The following is a 20,098-nucleotide window of genomic DNA, read 5'->3' as shown; positions in this document are numbered from 1 at the left end:
TACAAGCTGGGGAGAAGGGCAGAGGGAGAGAAAGAGAATCTCTAGCAGGTTCCATGCTCAGTGCAGAGCTGGACATGGGGCTCAATCCCATGACCCTGGGATCATGACCTGAGCCAAAACCAAGAGTTGGATGCTCAACCGACTGAGCCACCCAGCTGCCCCAATTTTTATACAATTTCTAAAATTATGGTTAATAAAAGCATCCATCAGAAATTTCCTTCCTATCTAATGCCTTACTTTCTTGTGTCCTATTCATGCTTTAAGGCAAATATAAAAACAATAGCTTTCTGGTCCCTTGTAAAGACTAAGTAGTATAAATAAATTTCCTCCCTGAGAAAGGTAAGACATGTAAGAATGGATGTAAGGAGTTGAACCACATTTACTAAGAGTTCTCAGTGCTAAATTTTCTTTGCTACACAGGATAGTAAATGAACAGCATAGCTATAGTAATGTTTATTAGTGTTAACTGCTCACTCTGAGAAATAGTGATATTGGCATAGTCAGTGTTATCAACTGGCATTCTGTGTGTACGAATTATGTCACTGGTCTTCTGACATATTTGTGGATCAGGACAACTACCTTTGTATTAGTTTACCAAAGCAAGTCCTAAATGGATTCACATTACAATCATTTCAATGAAAAATGTTATAGTCCTATTGATTTTGAAACAACTCATAATATATTTGACTTCATTTCAAATTATAATCTATTAAAGATGATCAATTTCATGAAATCTCCAATGTGAAGATACCATAATTTTAATTTAGCAATTTTTAGGAATTACAAGGTGATATCTCTACTCCATAATCATTAACTTGTATCATCAATACTTTATGTACCACAGAACATCAGAAAAGTAATGTGTAGGTAATTATTTAACACGCACCGTTATTCTTAACAGACTTACCTAGCCTTAGGCACTGTCTCATTAAGCCTCCAGAAGACATGTTTTTTTCCGCTTCAATCTCACTAAAATTTAGAGAGCTGGCAAATACAAGTACGTCAACCATAGCCATCAATCGGCTGAGGAAAGTTACTGCTGTCTCAGCTGACATGCCTTGTGTCACTTCAATATTTTCCAATTCCGTCTTTAAAAAAGTAGAAGATTTAAGTCTTGTTTAAAATTTGGAAATACGATACATATTCACACATAGTATATATAAGCAGTTCAGCACATTTAGTACATTTTGTAAACAAAATAAATTATAAATTATAAACTAATTCTATATATCAGAAGAGCTGGTTATCAAATTTAATTAGTTTGCCTGTGAATTATCCTTAAATAAAGGAAAAGTTCATTTTTTAAATCAAGGTTAAACTTAAATGTCATTACTTGAGAAAACTATATTCCAAACTTAAGATCATTCCATAAAGATACTTAAAAATGATTACACATCTATATTTCTACTACTTTTGTCTTATTTTATTAACAAAGATATAAAATTGATACTTTCCTAAAATCTTCACTCCTGTTTATAAAAAGATATGCTTTAATTTCTTTTTGCTATAAATGTAAGATAAGTAATAGGAAAGATGTATGGCAGCTCCAGTGGGCCTCAAAATGAGACAAGTGTCAGATAAGAACATATGACAATTTCCTACCCATTTCAGAATAAACTAAGCCACCGGGTAGCTCATACATACAATGAAATTCTAGGGTAAAAATAATCAATAAAGTTATTAATTCCTCTACAGATATTAATTTGTAGCCCATAAGACATTAACAACGAGAAGAATCAGTAGAATCCTAGTTAGGTACAACTATACTTTCACTAACATACTATGATAAAATATAATTTCCTGCTTTCAAAGGGAATGTTACGAAGTACTACTTCGAGATGTGTTAACTGTGTATTTTGTAAGCAACAGCAACATACTGTATTTTACGTTTCATTCTGTATTATATAACATTTTGATTATTAAGGTTCATTATAACTAGGCCTCATTTTCTCAGTGCCACAAGGGGACAGAGAAAAGAAGGGCTTTACAAGTAAAAAATACTACTGCTTAATTTTTCTGAAAATGGGTACACTAACCACATTGATTAACCTTATTTCTTCACCAGATGATAAATTCAACTACAAGGTAAGCATATATTATAGGTATCTACTCCTATTTAATGTTCCATTTGGACATTGTTTATGCCCATCATTCTACCTAAACATATTCCTGCTCACATTAAAATGGAAATGTCAGCAGGAAACACTGATTGGAAAAAAAAAAAACCAAAACCTCTTAAAACACTTCTTGTGCACAAGATGGGTAATAAAAATGATAGGTGACTACTGCAAGCACTACATAACTGAAGTTGATTCTAAATGGAATATAAAATGTAACAACCTTTCTTCCTTCCATTTAACAGCAAAATAGTTCTAAAACCATTCTCTCTAAAATGAGCTAGAAAATAGACAAAAATTTGTTTTCAACTTGATTTACATTGTGCCAACTCAGTATCCACGGTGTAAAGAAATAATTGATTACTTGGATTTCCTAAATACAGATCCCGTATTTCCTAGCACTTCATTGATATACAGTATTATTTCACAGCAGGAATTAAAAATCTGAGATCACAATACAATAGTTTATAATAAAAGCAAAACAAAAAAAGTAATAATTTCACATAAGACCCATTTTAAATCTCAGTTAATGTGTTTCATTATGGAATGGAAGATCTGGCCATTGCTCAGGTCTATCAAATATTCTAAATAAATTTTCAAAAATATTAGGATTCTAGGACATCTATAGATGGATTCTCAAAGAAATTCATCATTTTGAATTACTGAAATTATAAGAAATCTAACTCATTATTATTAGTTAATGGTCTTATTTTCATGCTTTCCCGGTCTACTAAGCCTAGCTTTCAAAACATGCTTTCATTTTTAAGACTGAATTACATACAGAAATTATAAACAAAATTTTATCATCCATGTAATTTGCAAAATTATATTTTTGACCTAACCAAGTAAAATTTTAAAATAAAAAGCATTCTTAACACAAATAACCAGAAAGGGAGTTCTTATTAAATCTATATAATTAGTGACTTTGATGAAATGTTATAGAAACATTATAACATATATTTAATAATAAAGATCACTCACATGATTATTATTGAATCTTAAAATAACATATATTCCATCTAATCTCCTTTCAATGGAACCAATTAACATCTGATTGTACATATGACTGAAATTTGTTTTCATTATAATAGTTTAGTCTAAAGGTTATTGTGGGTCTTAAGATAGTAGTTAATCAATGCATAGAAAAAAATCCTTTTAATGAATCTTTTAAATATACCAAAGATATGTCTAATATTAAAGATGGTATGGAAACTCAAAATACAACCAAGTCAAAAATTTCATAAATAAGCAAAAATAAAACTTAAAACTGAAAACCTGAAAATTACTGAAGTAATACTAACCTTAGAACCCTGGACATGCATTAGACAAAACAGACAACAGATCAAAAAAGTACAAGAAAAGGAAATTATTAAAATTAAATGAAAATACAATGTAAAATTGAAACACAAAATAATATATTTAAAAATTATATTTGATTATTTTATTAAAAGCAAAGTTCTCAGAAGAGATATTTCTTTTATAAATTACATATGATTAAGATTAAATATCAAATATTTAGACTAATATTTATTTTTTTCATTAGAGTAACTCTGCCCAAATAATATATATATATATATTCATATATATGAGTATATATGAATATATATATGTACAGTTCATATACTAGAAATTATGCATACTCTATTTTATAAAATAAATATATTTTCCCAGGTGATGCCTAAGAAGGTATTTTAATAAATAAACTAATATGGTATTTCTGTAAAAGCCCTAACCTCAGTACTGGTTTAGGCAGCAATGATTTAAGTAAATAAACTATTTATAACAACTTTCCAGAATTTTCATTAAGGAATCATGTTATAATTTGTTTTTTTTTTTTTTAAATATTTGGAGTTTTTCCTATAGATCTAAATCTCCAGGAGTTAAAGAATAAAACACTGTAGTGATTATAACTTAAAAACCACTTTCCCTTGCTAGAAAAGAACTGATAGATACGCTAATGAGGCCTGCATGTGAACTAAGCTAATTACATAGTACACTAAGTTTCAGAATATTAACTAAGAATTATATTCAATATATTCAAAAGTTTAGCTAGAATTAAGTTTCGGAATAAAAGTCATCAACCGTTCCTATTCTCTGATTTTTGACAGCAAATATACGTGAGCATAAATTTCAAATACACAATTTTCATGTTACACTGTATAGGAAAATGCATATAAGCCTTCTGAAAATACTAACGTATGAGATAAACGAAAGAAAAATTACTAATTTTTCCACACATTCTCATAATGGTAATTAAATATAAACTAAATTCAAGACCTTATCATCATTTTTTGACAGAAAATACTCTTCTTTTTTCATGATTATGAAACTATTAGGAAAGCCAGAAATATCAGTCTCTGTTATTTTCCTTAACAGAGAAAATGAAACCATACAAGCCACTGAATTAAATTCTAAACATTCAGTGTTCTGGAGGGCTGACCAAAACAATCAACTGAAAATCACGAAGTGATTATGCAATTTGTAATTGATCCATGTTCTTTGCTTCTCTTTTTTCTACAACTCCTTTTTTTCATTCGTGACCAACTTCAACAATGTATAGAGAATGAAAGAGAAGATTCAATTGACTAGTCATAGAAACATTAACTCTAAAAAAATCAACAACAACAAAAATAATGCCCTTTTCCAAAACCAAAGATTGATCAAACTACATACTAAAAGAGGTTTACATTTTTACTGTGACTATTGAAGTTAAAACCACCGATCTAATTTAGAGATTTGAAACTATTTTCGTGATTTATTTTTATGCCACATAGTTAACCTAGGCAAAACTGAAATTCCAAAAGTCCTGCTTCTTCAATGAATATTAAGCTCAAGGTGTTCACTGTAATATAAATATGATTTAAGTATACTTTTTCCTTAAAGTTTCTACTAAAATATTTGCTTACAAGTAAGACTTATCTAAACAGCTCAACTTTTCTTACGTGATGATACTGCAACAGCAATACACAACTGTTATCCTAAGTGTGAAATAGTATATTCCTATAAGATCGCAGGGCAGAAAACAGACCACCACTATGCTAATCCCAGTGGGATAGCAGACAAAAAGATTATATCATGTTAATCTTTGGCCATCAAAATAAATCGCACATCATGAATAAATTTGTCTCAAATATCCTATTTTAGGATTCTGAATATGACAGGATTATTTTATAAATGAGAAAATTATTCTATCATGATACAATTCTGAATAGTTCCAAAAACAACTAAATGAAGGAAACATTAGGAGCATTCCCCAACTATTGAGCTTTACACATATTACTTACCCTAATTTCCACAAACCCCCTGTTAGATAAGTATAATTAACACATTTTCATAAATAAGAGATTGAGAATGTGTTCCTATCTAGGAAGTGGTAGAACCCAGGTTAAAATACAGATTTATTTTATGCCAAAATCCATATATCTTATATCAAATCTTAATTTCAGATTGTGTCTGAATCTCACTAATGGTGGGAAACAAGTCTGTTCGATGAAAATGAGAAGTTTCCATTGTTATCCTGACACCCATCTTTATGTGAGAAATGGGAAACACATATTCCTGAGTTGAACTTTGTACCATGATTTATTTCAATGGAGAATGACAAAGAAAACTTAGCATTAACCTGTTTTTGAAAAAGCTATCCTTCCTTGACTGAGGAAAAAAAATTGTGCATGTTGGATGTTTATCTCTGTGTTTTTGTTCTGTTCCACTGAACTATGTCTTTCTAAGATACTACGCAGTCTTGGCTACTGTATTTAATATATAATGAGTCTTTCAAAATTGTTTTAACTATTCCATGTGAATTTTTTTAAAAAACAGTGTTTGTAAAAAAATAAATAAGTAAAAAATAGTCTTTGTATCTACAAAAAAATTGGTGGGATCTTGATAGTAACTGCGATACGTCTAAATACCAATTTGGGGACAAGTGTTACCCCTGTTACGCTGAGTCTCCAACCCATAAACATGGTATAGTCTCCATTTATTTAGACCATCTTTGATTGCTTTTACCAGTCTTTTATAGTTTTTAACGTAAAGGTAACGTATATTTATTGTTATATCTCATATTTGAGAGTACCTCATATTTGTGTATTTAAGTATCTCATATTTGTATATTTAATTTCTGTGTCCACATGTTCATTGTTAGTAGAAATAATTACAACTAGTGTTACTGTTGACCTTGGTAAAATAAAAAAAGAAGAATACTTAGCATTCTACTTACCCTCTCAAAATTAAATACAATTTCAACATTAGATACGTCAAATGCTAGAAAAAGTTAGTATGGCTGAGTGTGAAAATTATATATCTTCTACTAGAACATAAGGACCACAACATACAGTGAAACTGTTCTAAAAATTAAACTTTAAAAAATATTGAGTAAGTCAAATTTAAGTTCTTATTTAATAGAAAAGGGTGAGTTTATCTTAAGCTCTAATTACTGAATTTTCAATGGTCAGTAATAAAGTTTTCATACAGAAACATTATACTGTGTTAAACTTATGAATTTTATGTAAGGATTATGCTCTAAGTCAGCAGTCAGTAAACTATGACACACAAGTAAATCTGTCCCACTGCCTTTTTTTATAAATAAATTTTTCTTGAGACAAACCCGTACCTATTCCTTTATATAACTTTATATAACTGTCTTTTGCACAACACTAGCAGAGTTGAGTTGAGACGGATACCATATAGCTCACAAAACTGAAAATATTTATCATCTGACCCATAGAGAAAAAGTTTGCTAGCCACAGCCATCCACCATTACTCATATTTATTCATTCATTTATGCATATATGCATTTTAAAATCACACCAACCTAAACAAAATCATGAGATCACTTAAACACCAGTTTCAAACGTTTCTCTCTTTATATATCTAGGATTGAAATTAATTATAATTATAATGGCATCTACATAACAACGTCTCCCTTTGCTAATCTGTATACTGCCAATGTTTCTTCTTTCACTTATTCTTTCCAAAATTCTCTTTTGGAGTTTTACATTTAAATCTAAGCCAAAAACCTCCCTATCCAGTTCTAATTTTATTCTTCATTCAATCTCTTCTTTCCAAACTCTCCCCCTCTACTACATTACAATTTTTACCAGGAATATTACACAATCAAGTAAGAGAAAACAATACCCAGCAGTCAGCACCAATCAGAGTCCTACTAGCATCAAGTGAGAGAAAAGGTTCTGGATGGATCTTTTAAGGAAGCAATTTATTCAAAGAACATAAAATCAGCTATGGTGTATAACCAGGCATAGGTACAATCAGTTAATGGACCAAACTGACGGAAAGATAGAGAAATAGACAATGAAGAAAAATTTCTACAATTGAATGACTTCCTAAATCTGTTATGAACAGTCTAAGCAATAAGTAGTTTCAAAGTGCAAAATATAGTGATCCAAACTACAAAGGTAATAATTTTGAAATTATTAATTTGAATTAATTTGAAATTATCAAAATGTCAATATCTTTATTATATATTCATTATAAAATAAAAACAGGCAAACTTCAAACCTATACAAATTTTAATACCTACTATTAATTTTATATAGAGATCATTTCCAGTTCTGCACAAAATTTTAAAATATTATAAAATGAATTTCAATACAACCTTTTAAAATTTCTTGACAAAAAATGACTGCTTAGAAAACATTAAAGAATTTTATATGATTAAAAAAATGCCAGGAGAAAATACTGATATATTCAGCTTTGAATGTGTAGAAGGGGGAAAAAAAAAAACTCTTCCTGCCTCAATATTAGAATACATTTAGAAAATCATATATGACTCCCAATTTACCAGAATTTTGTATAAATCACCAGAGGAAATCAGAGATTAAAGAGAAGAGATGGTACATTAATCTCACAGGATATCCACATCCCTCACATGCCATCAATTATTTTTCTTCCTGGCTCCATTTCCTTGCTTACTTGCTAATTCAATTAAGGCTCTAATAATGATGAACTGTTCTGCACTCCCTCTTGAACTAGCCTGTTTGCCTTTGTAGACTTCTTGAATAAATTCATGAATGAAATCAAAGTGTATGTGCCTGTGAGGGGGGAGAGATGTTAAGGATACAAGCTTTTGCTGCCAATATTTAACTTTCAATGTTCCTTTGGGGTGGGGGGGTGGTGATGCTATTGACAAAACTACAGAGAGAAAAGGAATCATGTAGGAAAAGCTGGTTAATGATGAAATAAAGCCAGAGATTAATTTGGAAACACTGCCGCACCAAGTAAAAGACATCTTAACAACAACAAAAAACACGTTTCTCTGTGGCAAGAGCATACTTTTCCAGCTATGGATTAGTTTCCAATATGGTGGCAGGAACACAGGCAATATGAGAGGCAGAGTTCTACATTCTTTCCTATGTGAGCAAGTAGCTATGGAATGTGGTTTTTTAATAGAAATCAGAGATTTTTAACATTACAATTAAAATATGAAGTTAACATTGACGTATTATATTTTAAATATATATAATTAAATGCCTTTCAAACTTATTAATACATTTCAATGTTTTATATAGAATGAAAAGCAGCTATATATATTTTTAAATAAAATGCTGAACTAGTAGATAAAGTGAGATGCAAATGCTATTAGAGTCCATATGTCTATAAAAATTTTTTTGAGGTTTTTAAGGATTATGAAATTGTTCAGATAGCTTAAAAATGGTATGTTAGGGGCGCCTGGGTGGCTCGGTCGGTTAAGCGTCCGACTTCGGCTCAGGTCATGATCTCGCGGTCCGTGAGTTCGAGCCCCGCATCGGGCTCTGTGCTGACAGCTCAGAGCCTGGAGCCTGTTTCAGATTCTGTGTCTCCCTCTCTCTGACCCTCCCCCGTTCATGCTCTGTCTCTCTCTGTCTCAAAAATAAATAAACGTTAAAAAAAAAATTTTTTTTTTTTTAAAATAAAAAATAAAAAAATAAAAAAAAAATGGTATGCTATTTATATTTTTTCTATCTGAGGTACCTGAGTTTTAAATAAGAATTCATTAATTTGGTTCCCTTTTGAAAGCAAATTTCTGGCTTCAAGATTACATCTCAGAGAACAGGAATATAAAACTCCCATATACAGTTAAAAATAATATTGTTTATAAATAATATTCCAAGTAATTCATGTAAGATTCTGCATTACTAATGTTTTTTTCTAAATTTAGATTTATGACTCTACTTACTTACACAATAACCATGTATTTGTATTTAGAACTTCAAGAGTTACAGAATAAAAATTTTAAGTTTACTATGTATTTGAAAAGATAGGCAGTATATAGAAAATAATGTTAAGTCACTTATAGTTACGGCTCTTCTTCAAATTACTCATCAAAATTGCCAGATTAGTATTTTCATAAACACACATAACTGAAACACAACACTGATGAAAGAGAAAGAAAAGGGAAAAAGTTTCCTTAGGTGAACATGTCTTGTTAAAATCCTTATGTTTAGAGCAGAGAATACTGTGGACATGCTCTTGTCAGGTAATTATAAAATACACCACTAGATGGAAGCAAAGTACTTACAGTTGGTGATGTAGCAGCAGAGAGCAAAGGTAAAATTCCTCCACAAGCAATGATGATGTTGTCTACCATTTGGGAAATGAGGTGAATTGTGTTATGTACAAAAATAATATTTTCATTGCTATTGACAAAATCCATTACAGACTTTGTGGAATGGCTAAAATAGCACAAAAACAAAACACAAGTGAACATTTTCTTAGCTTAATGCTACTTGTAACATTTATAAAGTAAAAATTATTGAAGAGCTAGGCAAATTTAAAATGGAATTATTAGAAAAGAAAACAATTTATAATTGAGATACCATATTACAAAAACAACATTCATCTCGGCAGGGTTTCTTTGTATCCTAGTGTATTAATTGGTTACTGGGTTTCTGCTTTAAAAATACAGTACATTAGCTAGATTCAAGACAAATTATATTAGGTCAATGAATTTAGCCTAAAAAGTATTTTCACAAAAGCTTGTTATTTTGTGTTGTAATAAGTTTTCCTTATTTACTATCCTTAGGTAATTTAGAACAATTGGATAGTTAACTCCAAGTTTACCTTTCAGGTAATTTCTGTTTGTTTTATCACCAGACTGGAGCCCCGCCTGTGACCAGCCATACTGAAAATGTGTACTGCTAGTCACAGAAGTGACATGATGGGGAAATATGAATGAATAAGTAAAAATTCAAGGACTTACTGAATTAAAAAAGGTAAAAGACCTTAAAGGTCATCAGTGCAGTTTCCCATACAAAACATGCAATGTAGATACCCAAAAACATACACTGCTTTAGTTTAATGTCTGTCAGGAATATGAACTGTTTTCTAATGGGAAAAAAGAGGTTATTCCATAATCGATTTTAAGTCAATGATTCTCACTCATCAGAATTGTAAACTATCATCTACGATCTTTTAGATGTCAAGCTGTATGACCTGATCCTAAAAATAAGTGCTTTTAAAAAATTAAGTAAAATTCTGTTTGGGGAATTTTACGAGAGCGCATGAAAACAGAGACATGTGGTATCTGTGTGTATGTTATGTATCCATCTTATGTTAAAGGAAGGGAAGTTGAGTACCACTCATTTGAGGACTACTAATATTATAATTAGGAAGTTACGCTATATATCTCCGTTGATGTCATGCTAACAGTAATGTGTCTCACTGTGTTCCAGTTTCCTTATTTATCACACCCAGGTAATTTAGCATAGAACAACACTAACAATGGAAAGACCATTGTTTCTATCACATGAGTAGACTAAGGACAAACTGGTCAAATGAAATTAGAAGTAAAAGCTTTCTATAGCAGACATCGACTGTTCTCCATAATAGTTATTCCTTCTTCCCTGCTAACACAATCTAGATTTTGTTCTATTGCTGAGCTAGATCAAGTACAGGAAAGGTTGGCTTTACCTCAGCTATGAGGTTATTAACCAGTATTGCTCTATATAGGCCAGTCATTACAATCCCATTCCCTTTTGCTGGTGATTGCCTTCTGGCATGTGAGAGGTGAGAGGAAGATTTCCTGAGGGCTTCTTTTAGAAAAGAAGAAAGGAGGGTAAGGAGCGTGACAGGGAAAAAGTAGCAGAGAAGGAGGAGGAGGAGGAGGAGGAGGAGGAGGAGGAGGAGGAGGAGGAGAAAGAGGAAGCGATAGAGAAGGAGAAGAAAACGGGGAAAAGAAAAAAGAGAAAAAGGAAGAGGGAAAAACGGGAGAGGAGGAACAAGGGGATGAAGGACGAAGAAGAAGAGACCCTGCCTTCCAGTCTGGGCAAGTTTCCAATGTTTTAGTGGTGCTAGGAGCTGAATCAGCCACCTTGAATCTTAGAAGTAAAATTAGGAGAAGCAGAGAAGTCTCCTGGAGTCCAGAGAACATCACGCCATTGATTAAGTCAATGACAGTAGGGTACGCTGTTCCAGCCACCAACTTCCTAAATTATGCGCACGCACTCTTGTAACTGCTTAATTTGTCAAATATTTGCTATTAGAAAATCAACTGAAAGTGAAGCAGGGTAATGATTTAATTTATGCAGACTGTTTTCTTTAGGTGATTATATATGAACTGATACTAACGACTTCAAGGGCAAAGGCTCTAAAAACAGATGTCATAGGTGATTTTAAATTTTAACACTATGTTATAATTTTATTACCCAGAATAAAGTTAGTATATGGTATTAATTTTAACAGAAAAAGAACAAAAAATGTGGAAGCAGCTTTGAACCAAAATTTAACCTTTTTGTTGTTGTTAAATCCCTTTTATACATAGAATAGGCAATGCCAGGTTTCAAAATTTTACTTTTTAATTGTCCTAAGTTCTTGGATACCTGTTGATTTGAGCCCTAGGCTTTATAACCTTACCTTTATGAAAATACTCATGTTTCCATACAAAGTTTTAGTGTTAGATTATTTTTTAAGTTTATTAATTTTGAGCGAGAAAGCGAGCGCAAGCGGGGAAGGGGCAAAGAGAGGGAGAGAGACAGACAGAGAGAGAATCCCAAGCAGGCCCTACGTTGTCAGCAAGGAGCCTGATGTCGTGGGGCTGAATCCTACCGGGAGATCATGACCTGAGCTGACATCAAGAGTTGGACACTTAGCCAACTGAGCCACCCCCAGGTGCCCCATGTTGGATTATTTTTAATAAGTTCAATTTGTGAGATTTTCAATGATATAACTCACTATGGATCAGTAATTTAAAATAGTCATTTTCTTAAGTGAAAGTTGTCTTAAGAAAAGAAATATTTCTACCTCCTCCAAACATGTACATCTGTTTCTAATGCAAACAGTAAATCGGTGAGAAGTCGCTGGTGCATTGGAGACCATTTAAACTCAGGAATACGAAACATTGTGGTGCGTGGACCTGGGCTGAACTGGCGCCTCTGTTCCTCAGTCATCGGCATGCCTCGAAATCCTAGGTCAACTCGGAGGTCTCTGTCTTGTTGTGTAATAGACCGACCCTGAACAGCCTAGAGAAAGAAAAGGTGAACTTCTATAGACTGCCAAAGAAATGCATGATTTCAAAAAGAAAACAGTAAGTATAGTCAAGTGAGTGAGGAGAGCTCCTGCATGTAACTTTGATAGGTTAATCTATTTTACACATATTATTCATCTGGTGATTCCATAGACAGAAACCTTTTTGAGCTAAAGAGGCTACTATTATTACTTTTATTTTTCTGTTTCAAAAACCAGGCAAGGACATCAAATACCTCAAGTCTAACACCAGGGTTCACATTGAAAACCAAGTCCTCTTTACCCTTGTTTATGGAGTCTTCATACAGACACATGTGTCCCTTACAAATGTGAGCATATAATTAAAATTGAAGTATACGGGATATATGTCATCAACTAACTATACTTAGAAACACAAGATTAAAAAATATTACTTGAACAGATTGAAATTAACTCAAAAGTCTATTTTACTCACAATACTTCAATTTCGAAAAATAGTACATTCATTTGACAAGTTAGAAAACCAGAAAAATACCTACAACCTCTGAAAACCAGGCAAGCCTAGCGATTATTATGCTCAATAAACAACGCACTATGCTTTCCTTTCATTTAAATCTTCACCTAATTCAATATCCCCACTCCCTTCCAATTACCATGGTAGTACAACCACCACAAAAATAGAAACTGGCAGTTAACAGAGAAAAAATAAAAATAGCTTTCCCACACACAGAATACATGTTTTGTTTGTTTGTGGTGGTTTCTTCCCCACACGGAATATGTAAGGATTGTTATTAGAGTACAAAGACACCAGAAACGTATGGTTTACTCTTTATAATACAATTCTAATGGAAACACGTTAACCTTATCTTTGATGATATGAAACAGTGAGTGGAAAACCCAGAGAACAACCAAAAACCCAAATCACTAATGGTAAAAGTATTCTTCAATTCTTAATCATAAGGTAATTTAGCCTGGAAAATAAGGAAGTGGTCTTAAAACTCAAAGCTCCACAATTAAAATTCCTATCAGAAAACATCATCTATTTTTAGCTTTACTCTGGTGAGGCCAGAAATGCAGCACTAACATTTCCTCACCACTAGGCCTAAGAATCTTTAATTTTCTCATAACCACGACTCCTAGCCACATCGTTGTAAAGAAAATTTTCACTGCTAATAAGTCCAAATTTTCTCAGCCATACTACCTACCTCACAGGGTGGTTGTGAGGATTAAATCTGAAAACATATAGCACAGTGCCTGGAACATAGTAGGCACTTGATAAATAACAGTTCCCTTTTCCCTTCCCTTTCATTTCATTTATCAGTTCAATCTGGGCTCCAAGTCCTCTTTGCTATAATCCACAGAACGGGGTTGGGCCTGAAGCTTAAAAGGTTAAAATTAATCGAGTATTCAGAATGAAGATCTTGAGTACAAAATGTGTAAATTTAGTCACAGAGTCACAAAATACTGGAACGGGTAGAGCCCTTCCAGGTCATATTTTAATCTGGTACAAACACTTGTACTGTATAAGGAAATTCAGGCCCAGAGAGGCCCAACAAAGGTACACAGACACAGTGTGGTGGAGTTGGAAATATAATTCAGATATTTTAAATTTCTTTTGTATATATACTACCATAACACGTGATTCCCGAAGTTACTATAATGCCATAATTAAGTATAAACATGATGTAACTGTTCGGAAATTACTCTGCCGTAGCGCTAACAACTCAGGATCTGTCCAATGCATTTTTAGAACTCACGTAGGATAACTCACTTGCGTTGTAGCAGTGGTCTGGATTTTTCGAATTTCCTTTCCTGATTCTTTGCCATCGTCAGATCTCTCAGTATCTGAAATTATACTTCCTGCATCAATATTTGGTACAATTTTGCTACCAGATGACTCGGTTTCCAGAGTGGTAGCAGTCATTTCAGCATACTCTAATCCTTTAGAGGATGACGCTAAGTCTCTTTCAGAAATACTGCTCATTCCATCGGATGTTGTATGGATTTTGAACTCTTTTTCTTCTATGATACTTGATGTACAGCTTAAGTCTACACTACCAGTCATATGAGCAAGCAATCCAAGGTCATCACTAACACCAAGATGTACTTGTGTGTCCTGAATATTTGGAATAATGTGATTGCTAGAAAGTTCAGGAAGAAGTTTCTCCTCCTGTTTAGGTATTTTATCGAAGAGAAATGACGTACTACTGTTCGGAAGTTCATCCTTCTCATCTGCTAGTGTTATCAATGGACCATTATCCTTTTCTTCATTTTTTTTAATGATACCAACACTTCCATGTACATTGTTCTGGAGTTTCTCAACAGCAGCACTATATACATTATCCAATAAAGATTCAACCTCCACAAGGGCACCATTCTCTCCACCTACTAACGTCTCCGGTGATAAATCCATATCATCAAGCTTTACTTCGGTGGCTTCCACTTTCTCTGCTTTTATATCAACCAAAAGATCATGCACTTCCACATGTACACCACCTCCCGGTCTATCTGAATTTCCAAGAATACCATCTGACACTTTTGTCGACATGAGCAAGTCTCTAGTGTCTGTGCTGACAGGGTAATCTGTCTCACTTTCCGGGCTCTGGCTTTGTGAGAGATCTTCCATCTCTCGGATTTCCATTCCACCTTTCGCTCCTGTTGCCTGTGACGAAAGACCAGAGATGGTGCTCACATTCCCTTTTTTTCCCTTTTTAATGTTTTCCTCCTCTTGTCTCTGATATTCTTCATACATTTTGGCCAGGTATTCTTTATGTGCTTCGTAAGTGACCTTAGGAATAAGCAAAGAAAACATTAAGGCATTTCATATACATACCAAAGAGAAAAAAAATACAAGTAAAGTTATGTTAATAGTGAAAATGGTATCAAAATTAAGATTTCAAATGCAGCACATATTAATCTTAAGATAAGTTTCATTAAGTAATTGGAAGTAATCATCAAAAATAGTTACATATGACTTATTTTATATACATGTGTGTGTATGTGTGTGTGTTATATACATACAATGTCCAAAAACAGTTAAGTAAACTAGCAACATTCAAGTTTTAAGTGAAGTAATCTTTTCTTTTAGGTTGAGTATTTCAATGTTACTCTAACCTAATATGCCAGCTGAATTCCTACATATTTGAGCTCAGCTAACACAGAACATTGGCTAATAATATATATAATATCCAAAGTATTACCATATCAGTTTTCACCATCTATTATTCATGTGTGCCTACTTCCAATTGAGATTTTTAAAAATCACACATATCTATAAATATGTACATTTTTAAACTGTTAAAACATCACAAATTTATCTTTATATAGACTAATCGGTTACTTTGCATGGCTTGTTTAAGAATAATTATGAAATATATTTTTTCATAAAACATGAAATGTTTTTCTTATCAAGTAGTATTTTAAAATTTGTTAATGATAAAAGGTGCCAATACATTATAAAATGTAAGTTTTAACAGAAGTAAAAGCTCTTCTAAAATTGAAAATAATAAAGTTCAAAATCTTTCCTCATAGGCACATATGATATTGACCTAAATGACAACAGGATTTTAGGTTGAGAGGGATCTTCCTTTGGAGATTATGTTGATACAAAAATTCTTTTATTTTACAGAAGAGGAAATCAAGTCCTAAAAGTGGAAGCTGGCAAAGTATAGCCCATGAATCAAATGTGCTTATCACCTGTTTTAGTAAGTAAAGTTTTACAAGAACATAGCCATGTTCATTTTTTACACGTTTCCTATGGCTATTTTCACACCACATGGCAGAGTTAAATAGCTGCTTCAGAGGCTGGCTGTACAGCCCCCAAGACCTAAAATATTTACTATCTGTACAGGTTAAAAAACATTAAAAAGAACATTTTTCTAACCCCTGCACAAAAGGACTATACAAATTTCCTGAAGTCACAAAACTGAATTGTGGCACAGACTGGATTAAAAGCCAAACTTCTGACACCCACGCTTTTTCTAGGACACCACATAATGAGAAATCTTGACTCTGATTTTTCCAGAATCTAATGTGTACATAAATGTGCACTTTAACTCACTACTTTCTCTCACCAAAGATCAGGTAACATTTAAAATACAGATATATAGATTCTTAGAATTAAAAAGGAAAGATAATGCAATTAAAAATGCCACTAAACTTAAACCCTTATTCATGATTCACTGGGAAATAAAGGCAATTTCTCATTACTTTTAAGAAAGTATTTTTCAGCATGTATTTCATGAAATATTCTTTTAAGAACCAGTAGACATGTTTAAGGTAAAAGAACTATTGGCTCAGACTCGAGCTATAAAACGTATGTGGGGTTACATCTGGGGTCTAAAATCCCTAGTTCATAAACATGGGGTTTCAATGAAATGATCTATAAAATATTTCAAGCTCTAACAGTGTTACAGAATAGAGAGAAAATAAAACCAAAAACAGTAAAGAAAGTGGAGATAAAGGAATCGGCCATAATGTAAAATGCCCACAAGATGGCACCAGATGCGTGTTTATAGCCATTGAATCCACAGCTGAAACCCTGATGATATAAAATGCTACATCTCCTTACCTTGGAATGAGCTATTGACAGTGTATCAACCCAGACTCTCCATCCTCCCCATTCATATTTTATTGCATGATACAACAGAATCCGGAAGATATTGTAGACCATCTCGGTAATCTTCTGTTCCTCAGAATTTTTAGGATTGATATAGCCAAGTGAAAACATCCAATCCTGCCACACTGAACACTGCAATAAGCATCTAGTGGGTTAAAAAAACAAAACAAAACAAAAACCCACCTCATTAAAAATACCTGAATTATATTAGAATTTACTATTTTTAAATTTAGATAAAGAGTGAAAATATGATCTGACCTAGGTAAAGCAAGATGCACAGTCATTCTGCACATTCTATATTCTATACCTGGAATGATTTTCTCCCATTTTTCTACCTGGAAAAATCCAAATTATCATTTCAAATTGGTTTCCTAACTCTCCCACTCAGATTTAGTTATCGTTTCTCTACTTCCTCATCACCTGTAGCACTCACAATGCACTTAATACATTACATATTAATCACTCTTTTCTTGTTATCTTCCCCATTCAATTGTGCCAAGACTGAACACTAAGACAATCTCTGTGCAGCACAGTGCTTGATACATACCAGACATTCAATACATATTTGTTAAAGACTCAGGAAGCACCCACAGGCTTAGACTGTACCCCATGTCTTAACTAACTTAAAAATGCATCACAATAATCAGTTATCGGACAGAAACTGAGAAAAGCAGAGATGAATATGAGCAACTCCAACACAATTACAACACACAGGTATCACACCAGAAGGAATGGTGCATCTTAAATATGTGTACTCATATCCACAATTAAAATATAATACCCACATGATCAAATAAAAATATAAAAGTAAGTATAATGAATGTACATTAGATCAAAGAAACATAAAATGCCTTTTCGGAGAATTACAAGTATTTAGCAATATGGGAAAGTTTTGAAAAACTTTTTGAAAAAGACTAAAAATAAAGGAGAGAAAATAATTATGGAATAAAGCTTTGTTATAGTGTTGAAATTGCTTACCTTCTATTTTCACGACTGTTACTGAAAAGTTTTATCATGTCAGATAAAAATAAACGACGAACTTCCATCAGTTCGGCACTTGGTGTAGAGTTTTTTAACAAAGTTGCCACCACCTTAAGAATCACTGTGAATACGCACACAAAAAAGTCAAGATTTACAACTGCATATCTTCCACTCAAAAACCTTTACTCATTTTCAGCTTAGCCCTATGGTAGGTGAGTTAGAAGTATTATGAACTATGGTAAACACCATAATGATTAGGAGAAAAGGGAAAAGGAGAAAGGGAACTCTCCTGCACTGTTGGTAAGAATGCAATTTGGTGCAGCCACTGTGAAAAACAGTTCAACAATTAAACAACAATTAAAAATAGAATTACCATTATGATTCAGTAATTCCACTACTGGGTATTGACCCAAAGCAAACAAAAAAACTAAATCTAAAAGATATATGCATCTCTATGTTCAGTGCAACATAATTTATAATAGCCAAGATATGGACGCAACCTAAGTGTCCATCGGCAGGTAAACAGCTAAAGAAGATGTGGTATTTACACACACTAGGATATTAGTTGTAAAATGAGATCTTGCCTTTTGCAACAATATGCATGGACATAGAGAGAACTATGCTAAGAGAAATAAGTTAGAGGGAGAAAGTCAAATACCATATGATTTGACTTACATGTGGAATCTAAACAAACAAACAAACAAACAAACAAACCAAAAAACCCCACAAATACACTCAGAACTAGAGAACTGCTGGTTGTCAAATGAGAGGGAGGTAGGGAGATGGGCAAACAAAATATGTGAAAGGAATTAAGAATTACATACTTCCAGTTACACAGTAGATAAGTCACAGGGATATATATATATATATATATATATATATATGTATGTATATATATATATATATATATATACATACATATATATATCCTATGCTGTAGGTATAGCATGTATATATATATATATATATATATTTTTTTTTTTTTTTTAAATTGCTATTTGCTCACTTGGATTCTGAATTTTCACTGTAGAATCTGGCTCTGGATGTGGTTTGTGTACAACTTGAGTACATACTTGCTCTGTCAAGATCTGAAAGATGAAGAATTTGAATTTCATTTAATAAATAATTTAAATCATAATTAAAAAATATAGATATACAAAGAATGCAAAAAATGTCAATTCTGTCAAAATCAAATGAAACTCTCTTCTAAGGGTCCTCTAGTCATTCTGAAACTTCTAAACTCTTTAATTCTTCAGTTTTCAAATTTTGTTTATTATGGATAAAGACAAAAACAAACCAGTATTGACAGAAGGAAAGATTAATTAGGAAATCCAAGAATTACTCTGTTTGAAATACCCTTACACTGTACATCCTTAGCAAACTTATGGTGTATAAACATTTGACTCTTATGTCATTAATTTTAAAAAACTTAGAAAGTAAGGCAATAAAAAAAATAATGTCTGAGCCTGGGTCTCAACTTCAAAATGAAGTGTGATAAAGGAAAAGTCTTCATTAGAAATGTGGCTCTTTGTCATTTACTAATGAATTTTTCTTTAAACTTATTTTTTCAAATAACAAAAAAAAAATGACAAGAAGTTAACCAAATAAAGAAAAAAACAGAATTGTAAAACATTTTCTAATTTTTTCCACTAAAATTTAGCAGTCTCTATGAGTGTTGGATTCTTACACATCTTTTTCACTGTTATATTCCTAGCAATCAGCACAATGCCTGACACACTGCCAATATTCAAACATTTGTTAAATTTAAGAATGGATAACTGAATTATATATAAATAATGGACATATGGCTGTTCACTGTATTTTAGGCTTTAGCCTGTGTATACCTATTCTTGCATGAGTATAGTCCAATGAGACTATACTTAATAAGAATATAATTTTACATTACTGATTTAATTTCCTGTTTAAATTAATATGCTAAGTTCTG

General features: G+C 32.4%; 1 protein-coding gene across 8 annotated transcripts in view; it reads right to left on the bottom strand.

The window, feature by feature from the left end:
- Positions 1-20,098, bottom strand: part of NBEA (neurobeachin) — a 678,339-nt gene that overhangs the window by 456,883 nt on the left and 201,358 nt on the right. For 5 of the 8 annotated variants that reach the window (XM_042998658.1, XM_042998776.1, XM_042998897.1 and 2 more), the window contains exons 19-26: positions 19,160-19,241; positions 18,151-18,274; positions 17,125-17,317; positions 14,326-15,342; positions 12,354-12,571; positions 9,634-9,787; positions 3,419-3,427; positions 908-1,088 (exon numbers count right to left, since the gene is read on the bottom strand). In XM_042998658.1, the coding sequence (XP_042854592.1) occupies positions 908-1,088; positions 3,419-3,427; positions 9,634-9,787; positions 12,354-12,571; positions 14,326-15,342; positions 17,125-17,317; positions 18,151-18,274; positions 19,160-19,241 (1,978 nt within the window). The remainder of the gene's footprint in view (positions 1-907; positions 1,089-3,418; positions 3,428-9,633; positions 9,788-12,353; positions 12,572-14,325; positions 15,343-17,124; positions 17,318-18,150; positions 18,275-19,159; positions 19,242-20,098) is intronic. The other 3 variants (XM_042998720.1, XM_042999071.1, XM_042999015.1) reach the window with 1 other exon arrangement.

This window comes from Panthera tigris, chromosome A1, assembly GCF_018350195.1.
Source record: "Panthera tigris isolate Pti1 chromosome A1, P.tigris_Pti1_mat1.1, whole genome shotgun sequence".
In the NCBI taxonomy this organism is placed as follows: domain Eukaryota; kingdom Metazoa; phylum Chordata; class Mammalia; order Carnivora; family Felidae; genus Panthera; species Panthera tigris.
Note: the sequence above shows the minus strand (reverse complement) of the source record. Positions and strands in the feature narration are given on the sequence as shown.